The 15,100-nt window shown below is 48.5% G+C and overlaps 1 protein-coding gene across 10 annotated transcripts in view; it reads left to right on the top strand.

The window, feature by feature from the left end:
- The window catches only part of PTK2B (protein tyrosine kinase 2 beta), a 139,121-nt gene that overhangs the window by 101,188 nt on the left and 22,833 nt on the right, over nt 1-15,100 (top strand). For 6 of the 10 annotated variants that reach the window (XM_028169171.2, XM_028169170.2, XM_028169173.2 and 3 more), the window contains 9 exons: nt 1,216-1,394; nt 1,926-2,013; nt 3,200-3,279; nt 11,663-11,725; nt 11,930-11,984; nt 12,430-12,570; nt 12,993-13,067; nt 13,673-13,774; nt 14,517-14,652. In XM_028169171.2, the coding sequence (XP_028024972.2) occupies nt 1,216-1,394; nt 1,926-2,013; nt 3,200-3,279; nt 11,663-11,725; nt 11,930-11,984; nt 12,430-12,570; nt 12,993-13,067; nt 13,673-13,774; nt 14,517-14,652 (919 nt within the window). The remainder of the gene's footprint in view (nt 1-1,215; nt 1,395-1,925; nt 2,014-3,199; nt 3,280-11,662; nt 11,726-11,929; nt 11,985-12,429; nt 12,571-12,992; nt 13,068-13,672; nt 13,775-14,516; nt 14,653-15,100) is intronic. The other 4 variants (XM_007192745.2, XM_007192744.2, XM_007192743.2 and 1 more) reach the window with 1 other exon arrangement.

Raw genomic sequence — 15,100 nt, 5'->3', positions numbered from 1 at the left:
AAAATAAGAAGAAACTGATTTTCTTCGAAGAAAAATGGTATACCTTTCTTTTTGTTCCAATTAAGGAATTGATTATATTTGATTTACTACATTAGACAACTTCTTGGGAGATGTAACAAAAACATAAAATTTAAATAATCCAGGGTCACTGTTCTTCCTGATCAGACAGCAACCCACCCTGCATTGTTCTGCCTTCGGGCTGGTTGTATATAGGCTAGGTGGCATGCGTTGCAAAGGTACTCAACAGAGATTAGGCAGTGCTTGTGAGTTTTTTAATTTGCCTTTGAGGGTACTTTTTGCTCCATCAGGAGTGGGCTTGATTCACCAGTTACGCATGGACCCACATGAGAAACCTGAGTTAAAGTGAAACCAATGTGATTTCAGAACTAGACGGGACCTTATAGATGATGGGTTTCCAGGCAGCTGCCAGTGGACCCCCTCTTAATCCAGCTCTGGCTCTAGGCCAGGAAGCTATGGCATCAGGTTGTGGGGCAGGTTGGCTTCTGGTCAAGAAAGCAGGAATAAGGAGAGCCCCTAATTTCTTGTCAACACTCTGTTTCCAGTGGCCATGCTTCTTGCGTGGGAATTGTGCCATCTAATCTTTAATGCAAGTCCTGTCCTTCTATCTTGCCCAGCCCACCTTCCCATTAAGCAGCTTGGTCTAGTACAAGTCCTCAGAGTCCAGTGGCTCAGGGTTCAAAATCCCAGCTTAATTCCATGAGCTGTGTGACCTCCCTCAGTTTCCTCATCCGCCAAATGGGGATGTGACACCTGCTCCCCTGTGTTGCACAGATTCAATGAAACAATGCATGCACGGTGCCCAGAAGTGCCTACTGCAGATGCTCAGTAATGCTGGCTGAATTGGGAACCGTTCAGAGGGTCCTTCTCACACAGCGGATGCTCGGTTTGATTGGTTTGGTTGGAATGAAATACAGAAGCACAGAATCCATGTTCTTTGCCTCACTGCATTTTCCCCTTGGCTTCTCCTGTCTCCTCTCAGTTCCTCCATCTCTGTGTCATTTTGCCAACTTGCCCATTCATCACGTAGAGCCTACTGTGTACCACGCCTTGCACTAAGTGCTAGCGAATCAGTGATGAATAAAACGTTAAGTCGGAATCCCACCCTAGAGAATCACACCTCCAGGGCCTGCATGAGGACTGTGGGGGCCTAGCAGGGGCACCCCTGAGTCATGCCCCCTCTCTTCTCCTCTGTAGGAGGTCATCACCTCCATCCTGCTGAGCGGGCGGATCGGCCCCAACATCCAGCTGGCAGACTGCTACGGGCTGAGGCTGAAGCACATGAAGTCGGATGAGATCCACTGGCTGCACCCGCAGATGACGGTGGGCGAGGTGCAGGACAAGTACGAGTGTCTACACATGGAAGCTGAGTGGAGGTAGGAGAGGAGCCCTGTGCTCCTAAATGGGGGGGGGCGGTAAGTGAGGAGTGGGGAGACCCTGGGAGGTCCTTTCTTGGAGCACTTCCCAACCTCTGAGAATATTCTAGAACATCGCAGTGGCATTTTAGGTTGGTCCTTCTGCAGCGTCCAATGCATGCGTTTGCTAAGAGCTAATATGGGCTCACAGCACATCCCAAGACAGATGTCTAGGCACAGCCCTAAACAGGATGCCGCTGGCACTATGGAGAAGGAAGAACAGAAGTGCAGGGAAGAGGGAGAGCCAGGCCAAGGGCTGGTCTGTGAACCTAAGGTAAACAGCTGCCATCAGAGGGCGAAGATGGAGAGTCAGGACCAGCACTGACGACCATGCGCTGGCCAGCCACCCCTCTGTCTTTCATGGTCCTCCAACCAACCACAGAGAAAGGAAAGAGGAGCAAGTCCTGAATGGGAGGCCAGGAGCTCCACGGGCAGCCCCTGGTATGACCAGCTTCCCTGTGTCAACCAGAGAGTCTGAATTTCCTGTCCCAGGTATGACCTTCAAATCCGCTACCTGCCAGAGGACTTCATGGAGAGCCTGAAAGAAGACAGGACCACACTGCTTTATTTTTACCAACAGGTAAAAGTATTTTATCTTGTGGTCCCCATGGTCATATGACCATCCTCTCCTGGGGAGATGGAAAGACAAAGCTTAGATTTTGGAGGTCCCATTCCAGGAAACTTCTCTCGGGGACATTGCTTGGTCCCTGGTCAGCTGTCCAACCCTGCTTCCCTCACAGCTAAGGGTTGGCTAACCCCACCCCATAGGCACAGCCTCTCTTGGGCTTTCCTAGTGGCTTTTCCTAGTGCCCAGGAGACCTGGCTGGGGAAGCAGGCAGAGCAGGTCCAAAGAGGAGGCAATAGTCTTAGCACACAGGCTCGGCCGTCTGACACACCTGGTATCTACCCAGCTGAACCGCTTCCTAACCCGGTATCCCTCGGGACTTAATTTACCTGCACGAGGCTGTTTCTTCTTCTGTAAAATTGGGATGATAGTAAGAATACCTACTTTACAGGGCTCATGTGAAGGCCTAATGATAGCATTAGCAGTGTGCTGGTAAACCAGCTCTCTGATTTGTAGCACTTGCCAATTTCCATGGTGTAAATACTCCCATCATGGTCTATTTCAAACTACCAATATTTCAACCAGCTTGCGAGATTTTGGAAAACTTAATAACTGGCTTCCATGAGCTGTTTAGAGCTGTTCACCACACCCCTGGCTATGATGCACGTGACGTGCCCAGAACAGGACCCGGCAGGGAATGAGTGCCGGGTACAGGGAGTTGCCCTCGTTGTTTTCTGCCTGGCCTTAGCCCCCTCCTACACCTCCCTCCTGGTTCACTAGAGACCAAGCCAAACTTTTCTTCTACAGTGGATGACATCTGTCACCACTTACCAACAAGGCTTTGGATAAATTACTGAGTCCTCCCCAAATCCCCAGCATCCTTATCTCCAAAATGAGGAGTGGGGGAGGGGAGCCTGAACTTCCTGCCTCGTGGATCCATGAAAGAACGTGCCGTGAACGTGCTTCAGAAACTCGAGCCTCCGCCTGTGGGGGATCACCACTGCCCAGGGCTCTTCCTGAGTCTCCCCTCCTGCTCTTCATCTCCTGCTACGCATTTGTGCATAGCTGGGGGAGGGGGTGAGAGGTAGCTCAGGGCGGCAGGATGGTGTTCAAAGCACCCACCATCTCCTGGGGGCCTGCTCATCTCAGGGCAACAGGGAACAAGGGCGGGAGTCTGAACTTTGGCCTTTCTCCCTGCCAGCTCCGCAATGACTACATGCAACGCTATGCCAGCAAGGTCAGCGAGGGCATGGCCCTGCAGCTGGGCTGTCTGGAGCTCAGGTATGTGGCCTCAAGGCCTCTCCAGAGTGGGTGCCTGCACCTCCCCTCCTGTACTGGGCTCTTGGCCAGCTTGGACTTTCCTCCAGTGTGGGAAGCAAGAGTGGGTATGTGAGGGCTGGAAAGGGACGAGTTGTGGCCGACAGAGGTTAAGGCCCCGAGGTGCTCAGCGTCTGGTCGTTGGGAGAGAGGTGCCAGCTCCCTCTGCGGTCGGTGTCCCCTATCTTCCTTTGGCTACCACTGCTCTTGCCTCCAGTTTGCCTGCTGCTTCAGTGTACCTGCCATCCAAGTGATCCAGTAAACGTTTCTTTGAGCATTGGCAAGTTTCTGGGAGATATTCGAACGCTGGGATTCCATCTGTATCGTTCACTGCTGTACCCCCAGCTCCAGTAGGTGCTAATAGATATGGACGAAGTTAGTAAATCATCCGGGGAGGCCCGTAAACTTACAGTGTTTGGGAGGTGACAAGTGTGTCTACAATTGATCATAATACAGCAGAATGAAATAAGCACCAAATAGACATACATATAGGAGCCAGTAATCCTGCCCGAGGACATCAGGAAGAGGGGATGCGAACTGGTCCAGGAAGCAAGAGAACGATTTCCATCGGTAGATACTGGGGGGAACTGGGAGGTGGGGGAGGGTGCATTCTGGGCTCAGGGACCAGTGGAAGGAAAAGAGCAGACTGGAGGACCGTGGGAGATGAGCTTAGGGAGGTGAGTTGGGGTCGATGGTGGAAGACTTTGAATGACAGTCTAAGAAATAAACCTTATTCTTGGCTGTTGGGAGCACTGGGGGCAGAGGGGGAGGATGTTAAGACCGTGCTCTAGCACTTTCTCAACCAGAGCAGCACCATTCACTTTCACCATCCACCAGTATCCATGACCCATTCTGCCCTCTCATCACCTTTTCTGTATTCCTTGTCTGTCCTAGAACAGTGGTTCTGAAATCTGGTTGCAGATCATAATCATCTGGGAGCTCATTAAATTAGAGATTCCCTAACCCCACCCTTGGAAACTCTGGTTTAGTAGATGTGCTTTTTTTAAAAAATTTATTTAATTTATTTATTTATTCATTCATTCATTTATTTATTTGGCTGCGTTGGGTCTTCATTGCTGTGCGCGGGCTTTTCATTGTGGTGGCTTCTCTTGTTGTGGAGTGCAGGCTCTAAGCATGCGGGCTTCAGTAGTTGTGGCATGCGGGCTCAGTAGTTGTGGCTCACGGGCTCTAGAGCTCAGGCTCAGTAGTTGTGGCGCACGGGCTTAGTTGCTCCGCAGCATGTGGGATCTTCCCGAACCAGGGCTCGAGCCCGTGTCCCCTGCATTGGCAGGCAGATTCTTAACCACTGCGCCACCAGGGAAGTCCCAGGACATGCATTTTTGACAAGTCCTCCAGATGATTTAGAGACAGTTAGCCTCGTATGAGGTGACGGTTCCAGGGTGAGTCTTGCCCTATCTGTGACCTTAAAGGTATAGAGAATAGGACTCTGCTGCTGCTTCTGCTAAGTTGGGGAGCATTGAGGAATTCTGGCTCCCATCCTGGGTCTCAGAGAGAGTGCTGAGGGGTCCCCCAGGGAGAGCCGTGGGATGGGAAGGGGGGCTTCTGAAACTGTTGGCGTCTGTGACAGAATAGGTCAAGGACAGCCTCGGAGGGCTCCTCCTTGCTTTCCTGCTTGGTGGCTGTCTCAACAAGCCAGGGAGCACAAGGGTCCCCTGCACAGAGGAAGTCTGCACCCCTGATGCCAGTTGGAAGACAGACCACCTCGCCGCAGTTGGCAGTGGTCCTGGGAGTTGCGTGCTGCTGGTTCGGGGGCTCTCCGTGAAGTTTACCTTATTACGTGTGCCATTTATGCCTTCCAAGACCATCACAGCATTGCAACTTACACACGCCTATCTTCTCCTCTGAAATTAGACAACTCAAAAAAGCCCACCTTTACCTTTTTGTTTGTGGATCTCATACCCGGAACTCCAGTGTCACTTTGAGACTCTGGCCACTGAAGTCACTATCAAAATATCATCACTTAGTAGTAAAATAGCAGCATAGAGAAGACCCATGAGCATTCTAGTTCATGTTCTTCTTTCCTTGAATCACTCCCAAACTATTATTGGTTGTAATAATAATGACTATTATTATTTAGCACCGGGCACTGGGCTAAATACACTGGAGGACAAAGCATGCCAACTGACGTAGCTCCATTTATAGTCTTACAAGGAGTGGATGATAGTCTCTTGGTGTTGGCTATCTTATCAACTCAGGATTATTCCAAAACCCATGCTTGTTTTACGACAGGGATGTATTATTTCACATCGCCCCTAGCCTGATGAGCAGAGTCAGATAAATGTTCCTATTCTTATGGACTGACCTTTGAGATACAACTTATATATTCGGGAAAGGATATGGAAAACACCTATTTTGTAAACTTCATAGATTTTCAAGCCTATAATTTTTAAAGTTGAATACAAAGCTATCCATTATCAAGGACTATTTTAAAGTCAAGTTATGACTATTTCTCACCAAGAGAGACAGATACGCTTCTGAAAATCAGGCCATAATGCAGAATTTTCCAAGGCTGTGATTTTTTTTCCTGAAAAGGTTCCAGAGTGCAGTCTACCTACAGATCATGGGCAAAAGTCCTATTAACATTGTTGTGTCACCTGCCTACTGATAATATGGTGTCTCCAGAAAAAACAAATGTATTCTTTCCTAGCTTAAAAAAGAAGTATGGTATATGCACAAGATATGAGATTACCAAGATGAATCCTCAATGGACTCAATTCATAGCGAGGAGCCATTGGGCATAATGATGAAGAGCAAAGGGTCTGAAGCTGGGCTGCCTGAATTTGCATCCTGGGTCTTCCACTTGCTGGGCAAGTTACTTCATCTCTCTGTGCCTCAGTTCCTTCATCTGTAAAATGGGAAGGATGATAATGGTAGCAACCCTACAGGGTTGTTATGAGGAATAAATGAGTTAACATACTTAAAGTAGTTAGAACAGTGATAGAGACAGAAGTATTCACTAGTTATTCATCATTTGTACTAATTAATTTTTTCTCTTTACCTTTATTTTGTTGTTTATTTACTTTAGTTGACTTTATTTTTTAGAACAGTTATAGGTTCACAGCAAAATTGAGTGGAGGGTACAGAGAGTTCCCATAAACCCCTGTCCCCATCAACATCCGCCACCATCATGGTTCATTCGTTACAACTGATGAACCTACATTTACACATGATGATTACTCAAAGCCCATAGTTTACCCTAGGGTTCACTCTTGGTATTGTACATTCTGTGAGTTTTGACAAGTGTACAGTGACAATGTATCTACCATTACGGTATCTTAAAGAACAATTTCACTGCCCTAAAAATCCCCTGTGCTCCCTATTCCTCCCTCCCTCCCCTCCCAACCCCTGAAAACCACGCATCTTTTACTGTCGTCATATTTGGCCTTTTCCACAATGTCATATAGTTGGAATCATACTTAATTAATTTTTTTTGTTGATTTACTGGAAGTGCTTTCTAAATGCCAAATATTTTCTCTAAATATCCCCCTATGAATTAAAGTGTGAAATTCATGGCCCACATGCTAGAGTACCCTCCCAGTTTGAGGAACCAAATAGCCTCCCCCTCACCAGAGACATCCAGGACTATTGTCCACTCCCAGCAGAGCCCCAGAACACTCTGACCTAAAAACTCAGAGTGAATGTGTAACCCAACAGTAGTTAGGTAGTAACGGATAATAAGTACAGATTAGAGAAAGAACACTCAGCTTGTTTCAAAAGGCGTTTTATCTCATAGTTAGTTGATTTATAAATGTTGGCGGTGAGTTCATATTTCTGTTGCTTTTCTTTACTCTCTGCTGTCCTTACCTGAGTATCAGTCAGGGGCCTGTGCCTGCCCGGAGGCCCGGCTGCCCACCTGGTGTATGCCAGTCACGGTGGCGGCCCAGGCTGCGGGGAACCAGCCAGGCGCTAGAGGGTACTCCGAGCAGGTGCAGCCTCATTCAAGGATGGCAGTCGGGGCAGGTTGGGGATCGCTGACAGCAGCTGAGACGGGGCTCAGCACAGAAGATTGGGAAGATCAGTCTCAGGCGAGAGGGTACATCTGAGGAGGGGTGGTGACTGCTTCTCCCGGACATCCCAGTGATGTTCAACTGCTCCAAACATTAGGGACACAGATCACAGCACACTTGAGTGACTGGGCACCTTTGTCCAAGGTTACACAATAAATGATCTTTAGTGCATGAGAGAAGGGCCATCAGTGATATAGGCAGTAAGCTGGATTTCTAGAGATTGGGATGGTGTAGATGTGTTATCTTCCTTTTTCCTAATAAAAAAATTTTCCACTCACCACCTCCTTAATCATTCTAAAACTGCTATTATTTTTCATGCTTTTTAATTCCTCGGTGTTCATTTCCAAATTTGTTCACCTTTCCATTTAGCCAACCCCAATTTTTTTTTTTTTTTTACTAAGGCTTATTTAAATACCCCAGTCCTCAGAATTCTTTCATCCATCCCTAGTCTCAAAACTCATTCATTCATTCATTCGTTATTATAAACCAGGAGTGACATTAACAGACCACTGTCACCTGGGACTGGGAAGCAGATGTCACCCCCTCTGTGGGTAGTGCATCCCCTCTGTCTGGAATACTCACCTAGTACCCCTTTTCAGCCTGATAAACTCTTCTTTGTTCTGGTAGCTTTAGAAAATGCACTGAGCCAGGGTTGCCCGCTTGCCCTCTACATTCATAGAAAACCTCAGAGCACACCTGTGAAATGTTGGCAATAAGCAATGTGGCCCTGGGCTCTTCCTGCAGAGCCACCTCAAGGGTCTCTCCACCTCGAAACCTTCCCCTTGCCTATGCCCACTCCATCCGTCCTACCCTGCAGGGATCTGCCGTACTTATGCGGCAGACACCGAGTGGTTCACATCTGCTAGTCTGAAATCTATCAAACCTTGGAACTCGGGGTTGGTGCCGCCTTCACCTGGCACACGATGAGAGCACAGTATGTATTTGAATGGATAACCCTGAAAGATCTCAATTCCTCTTCTCTGGTGGACATGTGCTAACATTTATTCTGTTAGAGTTACATAACTGCGTGCAGCAAGCCTATTTGTTCAGTTACCTGGGAGTACATTTTGCAGCTCACTCACCCCAGGAGGAAATGTGGGTGTCTGTGCTGCCTGTCCTGGAAGCCGCACAGGCGTGCTCTGAGCTTTCCTATGAATGCGGAGAGCCGCAGGGAACACTGGCCCAGAAAACTTTCTAAAGCTGCCATGACTGACTGGAAATTTTGGATCTCAACTGCAAGTGCCTTCAGGTGGAAGTAGGAGGAAAACGATCTTCCATCCAGGGGAGAACCCTGGATAAGTTCCTCGTGCCCTATAACTGAATGTCATCCCTGCTCACCTGTTGTCTGATTTCCAGAGTGCAGATCTGCCCTTACTCAGCTAGAACACACCTCCAGCATCTGCAGTCCCGCTCTGTCAGGCACCCGGTAGCAAGAAGTGGGGTTAGGGAAGAGCCACTCTTTCTAGTTTCCCAAGTTCTCCCCTTGGATCAGGTTCCCAGGGGTTCCCAGCCTCAGCAAGAAGGACATTTGGGGCTGGATAATTCCTTGTTGTAGGGGCCATCCTATCCTAGTATATTTAGCTGCATCCCTGGCTTTTACACACTAGATGCTGGTAGGACCACCCCTCATCCCAACCAGCTGTGACTGAAAAAAGATCTCCAGACATTGACAAATGTTTCCAGGCTGGGGAGAGGGAGCAAAATTGCCTCTGGTTGAAAACCACTGAATTAGACCATTGGAAGGTCATACACTCAGACCACATTTAGTCAGGCCCTCCTACTCTCACATTTACTGAATTGTGCTTTAATGTTATATGACTGGTATTTACCAAAATTGCAGCAGGAGGAAAAAAACCATGAAATTGGCTTCACATTTTTTTGGTAAAATGAATGTTACGACTATTAGTTTTCTTTCAATCAGTGGTTTTTCGAACTTTTTAATTTACGAAATGCAGTCCTTGTTTTATGATTAATATTATCTCCTGATGAACTAAGCACTTGGTGGGGTTTTCTGTCCACTACCCTGGCTGCCAGGACAGCCACCCCAAGCCACAGGTTGGCACATTTTTTATCTCATTTACCTCATTGCCTGATTTCTTTCTAACTCTATTTTGTTTAAATATGTTTTAAAACTGTATCTTAGGGACTTCCCTGGTGGTCCAGTGGTTAAGACTCTGGGCTCCCAATGCAGGGGGCACGGGTTCCATCCCTGGTCGGGGAACTGAGATGCTGCATGCCGCACAGCGCAGCCAAAAAAAACTCAAAAAGAACAACAGCAACAAAAAACGAAAAAAAAAAAAAAACTGTATCCTTGCATCTTTTCTTAGAAGGAGATAGACTAGAAATACATTTCAATATTGTGAAATATAATTCAACAATATTTACTGAGCTGTCATTAAATATTATTACTCCTTGAAACTCATTTTAATGTACTCATCTTTGATTCTATAAGAGAAATTTTATATGAAACTTTTTATCTTTTGCTTTCCCTCCATTCCAACTGCTGGCATTTGAAATAACTGGCCCTGCCCCAACTGGAAAGAACCACTTGTCTTCCTGTGCCCCTCTCACCACAGAGCCAATTTTTCTTTCTCATTCTTACTTTGCATCACTTTTTGTCATCTGAGTGAAGCGGTTGAAGTAATTGAGGACAATGCCCTGGTGTGTGTGTGTGTGCGTGCGCGCACGTGTGTGCATGTGTATGTGTGTGCGTGCGTGTGTGTGTGTTGGGGGCTATAAGAAGAGAGCGGACCATAATGAAGAGAGAAGTGATGATAAAAGAATTGCCTTCAAATATATGGCATCTAAGAAAGGATTAAAGTTAGTCTTCGTAGCTCCAGGGTCCTAATGAGAGGACGGGAAAGGAAAGAAGAACTTTCTACATAGGGGAAACGTGTAGAGGATGCCATCTCAGCAGGGAGTGAACCCAGAAAACTCGTGCATTACGATGGTTTGACTAATCTCACTGCCTTACATTTTTTTCAGGTAAAAAGGGTAATACCTGTTCAATGTGGAGTATTTGGGACATGTAGAAAGGGGGAAAAAATGACTAAAATCGTTTGAAATTTCATTAACCAGAGATAACCTCCATTAGCAGGGTAGATCCAGTCAGGTTTTTTCCAATGCATTTTTTTCTCTAAAATTGAGACCATAATTATTAAAAGATAACTGCTTATCTTGATTGACAATATATTCAAAAATACCATTTATTAAAAATTGTTAAGGACATAGCACTACATGTTTTAAGTTTTTATTGGAGATCTCTTCTGTGATTTCATGCTTTAGATATTCTTCTCAATCCCATGATTTGGGAATATTTCCCTAGCTTTTCTTCTAGTTTTAAAATAGTTTCATTATTAACATTTCCCCCTTTAATCCATCTAGAATAAATATTTAGAATAAAGTACGAGGTGAGGATCTAACCTTACTCTTTTCTAAACACTGTGAATTATGTAAATTTATTGCTTTTGAATCATAAGTTGCTTGCCCCTCTCTGCTTATGGTGTCTGTAGCTTAAAACTATTCCCAGATGTGCACAAGGACACCCGAGTTAAAGTAACACTGAGTTACTCTAATGTACAATCAAGAGTGGGACAATGTCTGCAACGGTTGAAGAAATTACTAGACACAGTGATCCAAGCAGGGAAGGGAGGATAACACAAATGGGGACATTGGCTATTTGATCTCCACTTAATTGTTATAAATACATAATACATAAAAAAATCTTCATCAAGACATACATTTTTAAGAGAAAATGGGACTTAAAGAATATGTATAACAAATTAATAGATGTCACCCCTGGTGGCAGGATTATGGATTATTTTTATTTTCATCTTCTGTTCCATAAATTCTAAAGTTTTCCTGTGTACTATTAATACATTTAACAATTATTTACATACACACATATACAGAGATAGCAAATGAGGGAAAAGGAAATCACAAAGGGAACCCAAAGCCTAAAGGTGGAGGTAGGTGTTCCTTAGCTGATAGGTCAAGTGTTGGCAGCCTTGGGTCATTTATTTTTAGAGGCCACTGGTGGAAGCACCATCTTCTTCCTCTGCCCAACAACTGTGTAGTCCCAGATCTGGGCCCCCCAGAGCACAGCTGGAGTCTTTCCTAGGAAGGAAATTTGTGGGTTTTCCTTTTCTTCATGGTTTTCTAAATATCGAATTTTTCGACTCTCCTAACTTTTCCCTCCCAGTGGTTCCCACATCGGGCAGGGGAGGGGGCTTCTAGGCCAACGTGTGGGCATTGGGTGACCCCGCTCCGATGGCCCCATTCCCCAGCCATCAGCCTCTCCCTGGCTTCTCTCTCTCCAGGCGGTTCTTCAAGGACATGCCCCACAACGCACTGGACAAAAAGTCCAACTTCGAGCTCCTGGAGTAAGTCCTGGGACCGGCCCCAGCCTCTCCTCCCTTCCTTTCTTCCTGCCCTGCTCTTCCTGCCACCCCATATGCCCCCTCATCCCCAGACCACAGCCAGGAAGGACCTGTCTCCCTGGTCCTCTCACCTTTCCCTGATTGCCCAGAAGTCCTGGGTTGGGGATGAAGGGGAGTCAAATGCTGCTTTCCTCCCCCTTCTTTCAGGAAAGAAGTGGGGCTGGACCTGTTTTTCCCAAAGCAGATGCAGGAGAACTTAAAGGTGAGGAAACCAGTGGGTGAGGAGCTCAGAAAGGCTCCCTGTGTGTCTCCTTTGTGTCCCCCTAGGACTAGAGCTAAAGGGATGGGGCTGGAGGTAGTCGGGGAAGCCAGGGGTCTGCACTGCCTTGGGCCATCTGGACATAGGACCGCTCCATGCATCCAGCGGGCCCTTTCTGTGGCTGGGAATCAGGAAACCTGGCTCTAGTTCCACATCAGAGGCCAATTAGCTTCATGGCCTGAGCACTGGGGATGCCATCTCCCCTGCCTCCCTCCCAGGGCCGGGCCATGGTGAGCTCCCTTGAGACAACAGATGTGCACTTTAGGTAAGACATTACCACTGCCCTCGTGGCAGAGGCCTGGGGACCATCCTACAGCAGCAGGCAGGCTTGTGATGAGATCGTAAGGGAAGGAATCAGGCCCTGCTCACCCCTGGCCCTCTCCCCCAGCCCAAGCAATTCCGAAAGATGATCCAGCAGACGTTCCAGCAGTATGCCTCGCTCCGGGAGGAGGAGTGCGTCATGAAGTTCTTCAACACCCTTGCAGGCTTTGCCAGCATCGACCAGGAGACCTATCGCTGTGAACTCATTGTAATGCCACGCTCTCTTTATTCTCTCCCTGACCTGAATTCCAGGCCTCTCAGGCAAGGGGGCCATGAGGGCAACTCGGTGGGGGTGGGGGGGAGGGGGGCGCAGGACGTGCTGAGAAGAGGCTTTGCTTGCTTGTAAGTTCTGTAGCATCAGGGCCTCCCTAATGTATCCAAAAATGCAACTAACGCTAAGCCACTTGCCTGACGAGGGGAACTGAAATCTTGGCTCCAGCTCTGGGAGGTGGGCAGTGCTGGCAGGGTGCTGGGAGGCGGGTAATCTGTATGGCGGGGTGTGGTTAGGATGGAAGGAGCTGGAGGGCCCGGGAGACAATGGCGCGTGTCTAGCTTAGTGAGCTGTTTTCAGATTTCTGAAACACGGGCGGGCAGAGCTGGGGCAACAGCCCGTCTCTCCTTTGATTCCAGCAAGGATGGAACATTACTGTGGACTTGGTCATTGGCCCTAAAGGCATCCGCCAGCTGACAAGTCAAGATGCAAAGGTAGAGACAGGTGGGGGGGCAGGCCCCACCCAGCCCCAGGCAGAGCCGTCTTCCCCTTTCTGCTGCCTTGTACCCTGGCCTGCCCCATCGGTTCTTCCTCTCCCATTGCTGAGAACACAGAGACCCTTGGTTATCAGTAGCTGTGGAGAGGGTGTTTGGGATAACAGCATGGGGCAGATGGTTCTTTAAATCCCTGTGACTGTCCCCTGCACAGAGGAGGGGGGCAGGGGTGGTTTAGGGGGGAAGGGAAGAGGGAAGGACACTACTATTGTTCTTCTGGCTCAGATGAAAGAGTTGCTCTTTCAATGGCAAAATGGGGTAATCATGCCCCCGGGAGTCAGAAGGCCTGGGTCCAGCCCTGGCTCTACCACTAACTTGGCATATGACCTTGGGCAAGCCCTGGCTCTCTCCAGGCTAACTGTTTTCTTCTGCAAGGGGCTTGGGCTAGATGATCCTCCTTAATCATCGTTGATTCCCTCTTCATCCCCCTGAGAGACTCCAGTTCTCAGTTCTTTCTTGGGCCCCATCCCCACACCATACTGACCAATCTGCATGGCCTGATCCCAGGAATGGAATGGTCTGAAGGACCCCTTCTTTTCCCACAGCCCACCTGCCTGGCCGAGTTCAAGCAGATCAAGTCCATCAGGTGCCTCCCGCTGGAGGAGGGCCAGGCGGTACTGCAGCTAGGCATTGAAGGCGTCCCCCAGGTGAGCATCTCTGGGCACCCGGAAGCTTGGAAACATTGGGAACAGCTGCAGGCTGGGAGCTTCTGCTCAGGCCTGCCTGGCCGGGGCTTCCCTGACTGCTGAGATCTTGTTAAGAATTTGGCACCTAGTTCTTAGACGAGGTAGCAGGATGATGATAAATTAAAGAAACTATCTCAGGAAGCAACGTTATTGTTAAAAATGTCAAGAAAGAAGTTGTAGGAGATTGGGGTGGGGGAGCGGGGAGCTGGGGTAAAGTGATCAGAAATCAAGGTATGGGTCAGAGGTCTAACTTTGAACAAGTGACAATGACTCAGAATCAAGGCCTTGGGGCCCCAGGGCTTTTTGTGGGTGGGAGAATCAGAGAGACCTCCGGCTGTGAACAGTTTGTCTATCTCTCCTTTCATCCGTCTGTCCCCTGCCCCACTCCCTCCCTCTTCCCTTCTCTCAGTTTCTGCTCTTGCATACTGAGCGCCTCCTAGGTACAAGGCATGTGCTATGCCCTGAAGGACCAGAATAAGCCAACCTGGAACTGCCTTCCTAGAGTGTAGGGTGGTCAGTTGGGAGAGGTGATGAGAGCGCCCTCTGGCGGCGGTGGGAAATGCAAGCTGAGCCCCAGGAGAGGGGCTGATGGCGTCGAGGCCGGGGGTGGGCAACAGAGTCCTGCAGTTTCTTCTCCAGTCCCTTGGGGTAGACTCTAGCCAAGGCTCTGGGGTCTCATCCTTGGCTGGTCTCTTCCCTGCAGTCCTTGTCCATCAAAACCTCCTCTCTGGCAGAGGCCGAGAACATGGCTGACCTCGTAGACGGTTACTGCCGGCTGCAGGGGGAGCACAAAGGCTCTCTCATCATTCGAGCCAAGAAAGGTGTGTTTCCACTTGAAGGTAAATTGGACCAACGGGCAGATGACGGCACAGCTGAGCCAAGCCCCCCCAGAGGCAGAGCAGGAGAAGCTAAACCATTGACTAATATGTGAATGAAGAGGCTTTGGAGGTGTGGGATTGGGGCTCACCCAGCCCTGTTGGTTGCTCCCCGTGGTCCCATCCTGGGTCCTTGGCTACAGCCCTGGCCCCGCTGGCCAAGGACAGCATGGGGGCTTCTAGAGGAGAGGATTTGTAGCCCCGGGAAGATCAAAGCTATTGCCGGAACATGGCTGGTCCCTCCTCTTTGGGGATGGAGTCAGAAAGCAGGGGTCAGGCTGGAACACGACAGTAGCAGAGGAAGCCTGAGAGTTTCTTCTACTAAAAAGATTCCAATTCAGGCCAGACGCCTACCCAGCTTCCACTCCGACTTTCAGGGGCCACAGAAAGGCGGGAGGGGTGTCCCTTGTGT

Source organism: Balaenoptera acutorostrata, chromosome 6, assembly GCF_949987535.1.
Source record: "Balaenoptera acutorostrata chromosome 6, mBalAcu1.1, whole genome shotgun sequence".
Taxonomy (NCBI): domain Eukaryota; kingdom Metazoa; phylum Chordata; class Mammalia; order Artiodactyla; family Balaenopteridae; genus Balaenoptera; species Balaenoptera acutorostrata.
Note: the sequence above shows the minus strand (reverse complement) of the source record. Positions and strands in the feature narration are given on the sequence as shown.